Here is an 11,891-nt window from a genome sequence, read left to right on the forward strand (position 1 = left end):
GTTCAAGTCATATATCACCTCTTGAAGACTAAAATAACTTATAATAAGATAAAAAGGTTGCATGTGTTTACAAATAATCTCTTTAATGTAGCTTAATTGATTGTAACATTCAAAATAAAAGTCAACTTAAACGTATATTTTATACTTATAATTATTTTTCTTTTACTTGGATTGTCAAACTATATATTTTAACCTTCAAAGTAAAATCAATTAGCATTTAAATATTGCATTTGCTTAATGGCCCTTAGCCGTAACTAGAGGCTAAATTGGTTAGGGACAAAACTCGGATGAAAGGTCACCCTTTCGACAAGCAGTATTTGAAATAGTGTATATAGAAAAATATTTCGTATGGTATTCATTAAATATGTTATATTAGTATTAAACAAGCTGTTAATAAAAGGCAACTTTAATTATTAAATTAATCTATTTGCTTTATGAAAACTGATAAAATTATTTTACTTTAATTCCTTGCATTTCTCTACTTTTAATAAAAAAATGATAAAGTGATGTAATTTAAAATTGAACCCAAAATTGTATTTAATTATTCAGTCTCACAATTTACAAGAAAAGAAAAGCCAATTCATTATTCATCTACTTGGTAAGTATGATGTCTAAGTAAAAACCCTGTTAATCTTAATTAATAATAATAAAAATGGAGGGATAATAGTGATTATCATAATAACAATGGTGGAGTTAGGGTAAGTTCTTCATTGTTTTTGAAAAGTACTTTTGAAAAATGTTGTGGAAAAGTACTTTTGAGAAGTACTTTTGAGAAGTGCTTAAGAAAAATTTAAGTGTTTGATATTCTTTGTCAAAAAGTGCTTTTGAAAAGTAAAATGTTCATTTTAGACATGATATTATAAAGTAACAAATATGTATTTAAATAATGTTCAAATTAGTTAATATTATGATATTTTAGTAAAAATATAAAAAATAATTTATTATAACTTATTGTTAATATTTTAATATATAATATTAATTTTAAATATTTCTAAGTAATTAATATTAATTATTTATTAAATTTAATTAGAATATATAAACTATATTTAAATATTTAAATATAATAATTAAATATTTATAATTAGATATTGACACAATTATATTATTTTAAAAATATTTTTATTTTTAATTAATGCATTTAACACATTTGTAAAAATCATATTAAATAACCAAGAAAGAAAACACAAAATAATAGCATCAAACACATTTTAAGTCAAAAAGTAAGGTTAAAAAGGTAAAATAACAGCTAAAAGTGTTTTTTTGCTGAAAAAGCTAAAATTTACTGCTTTTTCATTTCTAAAAAAGCTCATATCAAAAATTAAAAAAATTACTCCAATGATATATGTTCTTCATTACTTTTAAAAGAAAAATATTTTTTCTAAAAAAAATTCATCCCAAGGGAGAACATCCTTATAAAATTGAAAAGGGATTTGGTTCACAAGGACTAAGAATTTGGGGTTTGAGCCATATATTGTTTTTATATACATTAGGAGTGTCCTGTTGTTTAACCATATTTCTGCGGCCACCATTTGCGAATATTCCTTGTACAAACAACTCCACATCAATTCTTTTAATTCCTTCCCTTCCCTCCTCCGAAAACTCCTTCTCCGATACTAATTGTGCCGGAATATACGGAGGTCGTTGGATTAGAAGAATTAGTTCCCAATCAATCCCCTTGAAATAATCGTGTCCCTTGATTCCCTCCAGTGTGATCCTTTGCTTTGGATCCTTCTCTAACAATTTCCTTATCAAGTTCCTCAACGGTGTCGGTTCCCCCATTAGCTCCGGCGATTTAGTTAGAATGCGGTAAAAAGTTTCTTTCCTGTTTGATCCCCTAAACGGTGTCGTGGCGTACAGCATTTCGTGTAGAACGATCCCCAGGGACCACCAATCCACAGAGAAATCATGACCTTTACCGGATATGACTTCTGGCGCCACGTATTCCTCTGTTCCAACGAACGAGTTGGATTTATTTACATAGCCTGACTCAATATGTTCCGAGTTGACGAGCGCTTGGTAGGACGAGTCGTAAGGGGCGATACCCGAGTTGAAGTACCTTTTAAAGGGAAAGAATCGATTTCTCTTGACAAAGTCCGGCGGTTTCTGAGTGACCGAATTGGGAGGTGTTGGAGAAAGTTTAGTGGAAAGATCGAAATCGACAAGCATGATATGGCCATTTTCTTGGATCATGATATTTTCAGGCTTCAAATCTCTGTAAACAATTCCTAAATTATGAAGATACTCCAAAGCGAGAACCAATTCCGCTGCATAAAACCTATGAAGAAAGAAATTATGAACAAAACAATTAACATGTGTTTGATTCCCAGGAAAATGATACATGAAATTACTTGGTTCTTACTTTTTTACCTTATAACATCGTCCGTAAACATTTTCTCAGTCTGTTTCCTTCTCAAAGAATTAAGATCACGACCGGGACAATAATCAATGGCAAAACCAACGACTTTATTGGTTGTTAAAACTCCTCGCAATCGCGGCAAAAGCCGGTGGTTAAAATTCATCAACACTTGCTGTTCAAGTCTAACCCTTCTATACTCGTTCCTTTCAATTCCATTATTACCCTTTACTCCTTTATTACTCTTCTCGATGGAATCTCTAGATATAACTTTCAAAGCTAAAATTTCCTCCGTCAATTTATCTCTGGCAAGAAACACCACTCCTTTCGCTCCTCGTCCTACAGCCGTCACTACTTCCAGGCAATCTAATTTGAGTGATGGTACTGAATGCACGTTGAATTGTTTAGCATCGACCATGGCGTACGGAGGCTGAACGGTTGGTTTTTAAGATTGGTTCCTGGGTGTTTGAGGGAGAAGAAGAAATACGAAGTTTAAATTGTATGAAAGATGAGAATGAGAATGTTGGTGGCGAGAATTTATAACAGAGGATTGGTTTTTCAATTTATAAGGAATCAAAAATTTGAAAAAACGAGTTAATTTGTATTACACTGGATTTGGACCACGTGAGATAATTTGGCTATTACGCGTGACGTGGCATCATCAAAGCGATTTTTAATTTTGATTTATTATTAACAAATAATTTTATTTATTTATAGAAACAAAGGGAGGAATCGGGTGATATGAGTGATTACGTATTGGTGTTGCTGTTCTGGAAAGCGTTACGGTTTTGTGGGTGAGGGGGCTGTTGCTTCAGCTGGTGGGTTCCCACTGAAAGTTACCTTTTAAAGTCCTTTTTATTGTTTCCTTTTTTTTTTTTTTTACGAGTGCAACTACTTTTTTAAACCTTTTTTCATAAGTAAGCTAATGCATGGAAGGGTGTGTAACAAACAATGCTTACCTTTCGAGGAGTTCCAATTAAGTAACTGTTATCACGGACCAAAACTCCTCGCAACGCTATGGTAATTGAACAAATCAAATTACAACTTTCCATTTTAATTCTTCTTTCTTAACTTATTTTTGATGGAGATGACAACTTATTTTTGGTTAATATCCCTACTTATTTTAATTTATACTTATTATTGAGTTTAATCACTAATTAATCAGATATCAATTCAGTTATAAAATTGTTAAAATATTATCTCATATACAAATTAAACTATACTTATGAGTATTTTTCAATGTTGTTTGAACCAGATCGGATTAGTAGGTCGAACATGTTGGACCATTTGAATCGATTGTCTCGAAAATCGATACAAACAGATTGAATTGAATTTTATTAGTTTTAAATTTTAATAATTTTTTAATTTGACCGGTTCGACCGCTGATTTAGTTTAAGAAACATTAGTAATTTTGTCTTTTACTATATAATAAAGAAATAAAAAAATTGATCATACTAAGATTTGAACCCAAAACATCATGTATAATGAATATAAATATTTATGTTTACCATTACAACCAAAACATCAATTAATTTTATATAAACTTTTAATGAATATTTTTATAACATAATTTTTTAACCTACATCATGGGTGCATCGTACCGTAAATCTAATTTCTTATTTGAGTTATCGGATATCAATTCACTTGTAAAAGTCACCTAAGTACCCTTATTATTTTTTTATACTTACAGAAAATTCCTTAATTTGAATTGGTTTTAATGAGTTAAAATTGAAAGAAGTAAAAGAAGTAGAGTCGGTAGTTATAGTACATAATGCTAATGGTTGAATTTGGGTTGGTAAGGGAGTGTTAGCTCAATCGATCAATTGTGATAGCCAAGAGGGGGTGAAATGACCTTTAAAAAATGTGGTAACAAAGAAAATAAAATGAAACAATAAACACAAAGAATTTAGAGTGATTCAACCCCAATTGTCTACTTTACTACCTTAGCTTTCTACCTCCAAGAATTTTTCCAAATTCTCTAATTTTATAAACATGATGAGAAGGTTTAACCTGACAACTTTCCTAAGATTTCTACCCAAATATTAATACTTAAACCCTCTAAAAGAGTAAACAAATGAGCAAACAAAGAAACAATCATTACAAGATTTCAGGCCATTCTTGATATTTTTGGGGCCCTAGGCATAACAATAAATTGGGGCCCTTTAAAAAAATTTTAAAATGTAAAACAATAAAATAAAAACATATACTAGTAATAAAATAAAAAAAATTTGGGCCCCTTCTATTTTTTTCCTTTTTCTTTATGTCTGCAATGAAGCGTCGATCAAAAGACTTAAAAGGCTAAAACTTTTTCCACGTTAAAAACTGAAGAAAAAACTTTTTTTTGGACCCCTTCCAACCTTGGGCCCTGGGCGGCCGCACTCTTAGACTACCTCTAAGGCCAAGCTTGATTAGAATGTTTGCCAATTAAGCACACACAAAATAAAAATACTTGAGCTAATAGAATACAATGAATGCTCACAAGTGTTTACAAGAAAAAGATAAAGAATTGAAGCACAAAAGGTTGATAAAAGAGTTATTTATCTTTCTTGATAGCTTTTGATTTCTTGTAATCTCTCTTATTATTGTAGAAGCTTTGGTAGCTAGTATTTATAGCCTTTGTCCAACTCCCAAGCATAGGTATCACTATATCCAACTCCCAAGGGATCCTCCAAGTCAAGACTGATGAGGATACCGTGATATCATTGATGAGGCAGAGAAAAAAGACTGTAGGGGCAGCCCTTGTCCAACTCCTAAACCAATCAAAGAAACACGCTTAGGGGCATTTTGAGTATAAAAGATGGGTTAGAAACACTACTAAAAGAAGCCAAAATTGGTTGAGAGAAGTGGGACTAGATAGACTTAGACATTTTTTATAACACCCCTAATCCGTCTCCGTAGCTGAATTAGGGTTACGGAGCATTACCATACAATAAAAAACATTTAAACATCATAATGTTCAATAATTTAAATATATTATAAACCATTTATTCTCATACATTTCGTCCCTAAATCGAGCCTTCGAGGCCCTAGAAATAGGTTGCAAACAATTCAGGACTACTTTGAAACAATTTGGAAAGTTTAGAAAAAAGTTGCAAAAATTAGAAACAGAGGCACACGGCTGTGTCCTCACCCATGTAACTCATTGAGTAGGGTCTCATGACCGTGTCACACGCCCATGTGCTAGGCTGTGTACCTCTCTAAATAGCCCCACACGCCCATGTGTCAAGTCGTGTGCTAGGCAATGTAACTCACTGACTTGAACCCTAAAAAACCCTCAGATGACAAACGACTGTGTCGCCAGGCTGTGTGCCTCACATGGCTGTGTCACACGCTCGTGTTCCAAGTCGTGTAAACCCAAAATTTGCCTAAAATTAAGCCATTTCATAACCAAACTATGCATGAATATACAATCTAATTGTGCACACTTTCAAGGGAGCTAATCATCATCTAAACACACCTAACATTGCCATTTCAGACAACCTAATTCATCTAACCAATATGCCATTCAAAGGCACCACAAATTGCATCCAAACGTCACTTACCTAAACATGTCCATATGCTTCATTTCATGCATACAAACCTAGTCCATATAGGTACTAAAACATGTCACAATAGGTTATTCTCAATACAACATCAACATACCAAAAATGACTGTAATAACAAGCATATTAAAGTACCTATTAGGAGAAATGAATAACAAACAGAATGACCAGCTCAGCTCATCCAATTCTCAACAAATTCCAGCTCACCAAGCTTAACAAATTCACCTTCCTTTGTCTCTTATGAAATTATTCCTTTACAAATTCTATTATATCCCTTGTATATAAGGAGCACTATGGCATCTTGTTTTATAATTAAGAGAACAATTTCCTTTTTCATCATTATTCTTTCATGGTATCAGAGTGAAATTTTTTTCACTTTCGGCCATAGATTCTGGTTCTACAGACTCTGTGATTGCGATTGCAAAGTTCTTTAATCTTGTTGCGTCTTCTTCTCAAAAGGTTGTCATTCTTGTCGATGATAGTAACTTCCTTGCCTGGAAGCAACATGTGCTTCTTGTTATCAAGATCCATCGCCTTTACTCTTACATTGATGGCTTGCTTACTATTCCACCTAGAATGTTGACTAGCGATGGTGTTTCTGTGGAGAATCCAACGTTCATTTAATATGTGCAGCAGGATTTTTCTTTCTCGACGTGGCTTCTTTCTACTGTTAGTGCCTTTTTGCACAATTAGTTAATTGGGAGTTCCTCGTTTACCTTTGAACTTTGAAAAATGCTAACTCGAATCTTTGGTATGCAATTTGCTACCAAGGCTATGTGTTATCGATCCCTTCTCTATAACTTCAAAAAGAATGATCTTTCCATGTCTGCTTATCTGGTCGGTATCAAGCATTTCTGTGACTCTTTAGCCAGTTGCAACCAACATGTTTCTTTGGTGGAACAACAGTTGGAAATTGTTAACGGTCTTCCACTGGAGTTTGATCACATCGTATATATCATCACTACAAGTCAGGTTCCCTTTGATTTACAAGGAATTACTACAACATTGTTGGATGCTGAGGCTCGACAACAGGCTCATTTTTCATAGATTTAAATTTCTATGAATCTAACTATGGGTAATTGATCTACCCCATCGCTTCCTACTTATACTAGTCATCCACTATTACAATTGTTTCACTCCAATTGGGTTACTAGGTTCTGTCGTGGTCGTGGTCGTGCATGATTTAGGGGGATGTCGCAACTGTAATGCCAGATTTGTGGCAAGATGGGTCACGTTGCTCATAGGTGTTTTTACAGATATGACTCCACTTATGATGATGAGGTTACTAACGTTTCGGGTTCTCTTTCTCTTGGATCCACAACCCATATAGGCTCAATGAAGTTTTCTGCCCACCTTTGTCATATGAATCATTTTTTTCTAAGCCTTACCCATCTAGAACTCATTTTGTGCCCTCTACAGTTTATCAACCCACTTTCCAACCATTTGTTGTTTCGAGTGAAGGAACTCCAACTGCTCTGCAAGCTTCTGTTGCTTCTACCATAGCCACAACTAGTATTGTTACTGATCCGCTATGGTACCCCGATAGTGGTGCTACTACTCACATGACTAATGATCCAGTCAAGTTCACCAACTACAACTTCTACATTGGTCAAGGTAAAGTAATTGTTGGAAATGGTAATTACACCTCTATTTCTCATATTGGTGAATCCTCTATTTCTTCTGGTTCTCACAACTTCTCCATTAACAATCTGCTCTATGTACCTGACATTCACAAGAGTCTTTTTTCTATTTCTGAGTTTACAAAAGATAATCAGGTGTTCTTTAAATTTCATCTTTCGTGTTGCCATGTGAAGGATCTGATGACTCACAGGGTTTTGCTCCAAGGCATTGAGTCTAATGGGTTGTACCAGTTGTTGCCCACGTCCTCTAACGAGTTTGCCTTTACTGCTTTTAATAACTAAACTCTTTCCCCTTTTATGTTTCGTCCAGTGGCTGTAGATCCAATGGTTCCAGAAAGTACAGTTAAGATTACTAGATGGCATCAACGACTTGGTCACCCCTCTACTGATGTGTTGAATCATGTCTTGAGTGCTTGTAATATTAGTATTCCTCATACCACAGTTTCGTCCCTATGTAATACCTGTGCACTTAGGGAAAGTCATAAATTACCATTTAAGTATGCTACATCTGTTTACTCTGTACCACTTGGACTAATTTTCACTGACCTTTAGGGGCTTGCCCCTTGTTTTTCTGCTGGTTATCAATATTATATCTCGTTTGTGGATGCCTTCTCATGACATACTTGGATATATTTTCTCAAATCTAAGTCTGATACCTTATAGGCCTTCCTAACCTTTAAGCAACATGTTGAGTTACAACTAGGAACTAAAATCAAGCAACTTTAATGTGATGGAGGAGGGGAATTTCGCAGTTTTGATTTCCTTCTAAAAAAATTTGGCATTTAGCATCATTTCTCATGCCCCCACACATCTTAACAAAATGGCTTAGTTGAACGTCGTCATCGATAGATAGTGGAGACTGGCCTTGTCTTACTAGCATAAGCATCATTGCCTTTCTCTTATTGGGTAGATGCTTTTACATCTATAGTCTATCTCATGAATCTGCTGCCTACTAAGTCACTTTATGGATTATCTCCTATGGAGAAATTATTCAATAAACAACCAGATTACAAGCCTCTTAAAGTGTTTGGCTACCTCTGTTACCCTCTGCTTAGAACCTACAACAAGCAAAAACTACAGTTTTGATCTTCTTCATAAATATTCTTGGGCTATGCTACAAATTACAGAGGATACAAATATGTTGACAAGACTGGTCGAGTTTACATTTCCAGACATGTTCAGTTTGATGAAGGTGTTTTTCCTTATGTTAGACTTTCTTCGGTTCCTTCAGTTACCAATTCCAATGGTTCAAAATCCTTGTCTACTTTACCAATTATTATAATACTTCCTCATATTGCTTCTCATCACTCTTTAGACAATACGACCATTGGTTTTGCCGTGTCTCCCTCGATTGCTGCTCATATTGAGAGTTCCCAACCACCATCTTCTATAAACTCAAATATTTTTGGTGACAATGATCTGTTTCCAAATCCCTCTATACCTGATGATCAAAATACGTCGTCATCCGATTTTGCTCCTTATCTCTCTCCTAGCAACACCCATCACATGTTCACTAGGAGCAAGGCTGGTATCTTCAAACCAAAAGTATACACTACTTATACTGCTTCTATAAACTCTATTGAACCAATCACCATTTAGGAAGATATGGTCATTCCTTTATGGAAAGATGTTGTTCATGATGAATTACAAGTCTTGATTCGAAATAACACTTGGGGTTTGGTACATCTACCTCTAGATTGCTCTCTTATTAGATGTAAATGATTGTTTAAGACTAAAGAACCCTGATGAGAGTGTTGCTCACAACAAGGTCAGACTCATCCCTCAAGCCTTCTCCCAGATTGTTGGCATGGATTATCACGAAACCTTTAGCCCTGTTGTCAAGGCTAACAAGGTAAGAACATTGTTTGCCTTAGTCGTGTCAAGTAAGTGGAAGATTAGGCAGGTTGATGTCAATAACGTCTTCTTAAATGGCTTGACTGAGGAAGTCTTTATGCAACAACCACCAGGTTTCGAGGTAGTAGATGAAAATGGTAATTTGTTGGTTTGCAAGCTGAACAAGGCCCTTTATAGCCTGAAACAGGCTCCTTGAGCATGGTTTCAAAAGCTTCATAATTTTTTAGTTCAACATTTGCATTTTAAGTCCTCTAGAGTTGATTCCTCATTGTTTTTTAAGAAGACTTCTTCTAGGGAAATGTGTTTCTTCTTGTATATGTTGATGATATCATCATCACCGGTGATTTTAATCTTGAAATTGAAAAAGCTGTTTAGTCTCTGCATAGTCAGTTTTCTTTGAAAGATTTGGAACCTCTTAGCTATTTTCTTAGAATTGAAGTAGCTAAGCATGGTGACAGTATGCATATTTCTCAGCAGAAGTATGCCCGAGAATTATTAGATAAGGCAGATATGGGAAATGCAAAATCAATTTCTACACCTATGGTAAGCTCACCAACTCTATCCTCCCTTGTTGGTTCTCCCCTACATGATGGCACCAAATACAGGAAGATTGTTGGAGGTCTCCAGTATCTCTACATGACAGGGCTAGAAATTACGTTATGTATTTGCCTTCTGATGTCCATTGGACTGTTGTTACAAGAATTTTGAGGTACATTTGAGGCACACTGGACTATGGGCTACTGTTTCAACCTTCAGCGGTTAACTTAATAAGATTTTTTGATGTTGATTGGGCTAGTTCCCTTGAGGATCGTAAGTCTACATTTGGATTTTGTACCTATCTTAGTGACAACCTGATTGGATGGTCCTCAAAGAAGCAATGAGTGGTTTCTTGATCCACATCAGAGGCTGAATATAGAAGCTTAGCAAATGGAACTGTATAAATCACATGTTTTCAGTCCTTACTCAATGAAATTGGCATGCCTTTAGAGCGAGCTTCAATGGTTTAGTGTGACAATTCTAGCACAGTATCTCTAGCAGTGAATCAGTGTTGTCTGCTCAAGTCAAGCATGTTGAGCATGATATCCATTTTGTACGAGACAACGTCTTGGATGGCAGGTTGCAAGTGAACTATGTCTCTAGACATGATCAAGTAGCTGATATCTTGACAAAACCATTGACTACTAGAAGTTTTTCCAAGTTTCGAGACAGGTTAAATGTTGTTGCTCTCAAAGAACTTCAACATCGCAATGCAGGGGGAATATTAGGAAAAATGAATAACAAATACAATGACCAGCACAACTCATCCAATTATCCATAGATTCCAACTCATCAGGCTTAACAAATTCACCTTCTTTTGTCTCTTATGAAATTATTTCTTTACAAATTCTATTATATCCCTTGTATATAAGGAGCACTATGGCACCTTATTTTATATGATTAAGAGAACAATTTCCTTTTTCATCATTATTCTATCAATATCGAAAATGATATAACTTGGTAAGGCATCAAAGTGTACCAAACCAACAGAGCTTTCAAAAGATTATACATGCCAAAACAACATCAACACATTCATCAAAACACCATTATAAATCACCCTATACATGCCATTATAAATCTAACCAAAATGCTAAAAAACTATCGAATTGATTGCTAGATACTGTGATAGATCTCCAATGAGCTTCCAACCAAATCGAGCTTTTGATAATCTAAAAAATATAAAGGAAAGGAAACTACGTAAGCAACGAGTGCTTAGTAAGCTCGTATAAACCTTATATATAACTTACCATTTCAATAATACAATACATAGATTAAATACAATTCAACACCAATGCCATAAGCTTAACAAAGCCTAATCAACATCACTAACTCACAAGTTAGTATGTATATCCATAATATAAATGAAATCATCCATAAGATATATAAATTTCCATATGTACAACATCATTTAATTCATCAATCCTTTCATTAAGTCATGATTCAATCCATTTGCATACTTACCATTTTGTTCCCTTTTCTTTCCTGTTGAATCATCTAGAATTACATCGGATACACGGGAAAGCTCACATGAAGTGTGCCTTTACATATAACCGTAACATTTCCTTTACAACAATGCTCACACATGAGTTGTGGGTTGGAATGTAAGCTATACGATGCTACTCACATGAGCTGTGGAGAATCCACAACAAATGTAGGACCTCAGCCATCAGTAGGAGATTCAAGACCAGCACCCGAAACATGAAATCCCTAATGACATGTCATTTGTATCCTAAGAATTCCTAAGGTTCAACCAGAACTCGATATCCGTCAATTCATCATAACATTGATACATTTATATATATAGTTCATTTATATCAAATCAACATAATGAACATTCAATTTTACTAGCATAAAAATGGTTACAGTTCATACGAACTTACCTCGACAATTAGGGCGTAGTGGTTAGATCGAATTAATCCGAAGTTTTAGCTTTTCCTCGATCTATGTCCAAACGTGGTTTATCTT

General features: G+C 34.7%; 2 protein-coding genes across 2 annotated transcripts; one reads left to right on the forward strand and one right to left on the reverse strand.

The window, feature by feature from the left end:
• Positions 1–1,181: 1,181 nt before the first annotated feature.
• On the reverse strand, positions 1,182–2,884 carry LOC108487050 (serine/threonine-protein kinase OXI1-like). The gene is made up of 2 exons (XM_017791270.2): positions 2,368–2,884; positions 1,182–2,275 (listed from the first exon to the last, which is right to left on the reverse strand). The coding sequence occupies exons 1-2, from the start codon at positions 2,769–2,771 to the stop codon at positions 1,411–1,413; spliced, it is 1,269 nt and encodes a 422-aa protein (XP_017646759.1). The 5' UTR covers positions 2,772–2,884; the 3' UTR covers positions 1,182–1,410.
• Positions 2,885–7,119: 4,235 nt separating this feature from the next.
• LOC108477847 (uncharacterized) lies at positions 7,120–10,707 on the forward strand. The gene is made up of 8 exons (XM_017780335.1): positions 7,120–7,176; positions 7,278–7,613; positions 7,710–7,789; positions 8,663–9,063; positions 9,248–9,526; positions 9,793–9,932; positions 9,995–10,098; positions 10,506–10,707. The coding sequence occupies exons 1-8, from the start codon at positions 7,120–7,122 to the stop codon at positions 10,705–10,707; spliced, it is 1,599 nt and encodes a 532-aa protein (XP_017635824.1).
• The last annotated feature ends 1,184 nt before the right edge of the window (positions 10,708–11,891 follow it).

The sequence above is a fragment of the Gossypium arboreum genome, chromosome 7 (genome assembly GCF_025698485.1).
Source record: "Gossypium arboreum isolate Shixiya-1 chromosome 7, ASM2569848v2, whole genome shotgun sequence".
NCBI lineage: Eukaryota > Viridiplantae > Streptophyta > Magnoliopsida > Malvales > Malvaceae > Gossypium > Gossypium arboreum.

Bases quoted from the DNA above. Each gene is read 5' to 3' on its own strand.
- LOC108487050 (XM_017791270.2), bottom strand. From the start codon at position 2,771: ATGGTCGATGCTAAACAATTCAACGTGCATTCAGTACCATCACTCAAA. The intron at 2,276-2,367 runs GTAAAAAAGTAA...CTTTCTTCATAG, and splicing joins TTTACGGACGATGTTATAAG to GTTTTATGCAGCGGAATTGG.
- LOC108477847 (XM_017780335.1), top strand. From the start codon at position 7,120: ATGGGTCACGTTGCTCATAGGTGTTTTTACAGATATGACTCCACTTAT. The intron at 7,614-7,709 runs GTACCTGACATT...TGCCATGTGAAG, and splicing joins CCATTAACAATCTGCTCTAT to GATCTGATGACTCACAGGGT. The intron at 10,099-10,505 runs GTACATTTGAGG...CTTGGATGGCAG, and splicing joins GTTGTTACAAGAATTTTGAG to GTTGCAAGTGAACTATGTCT.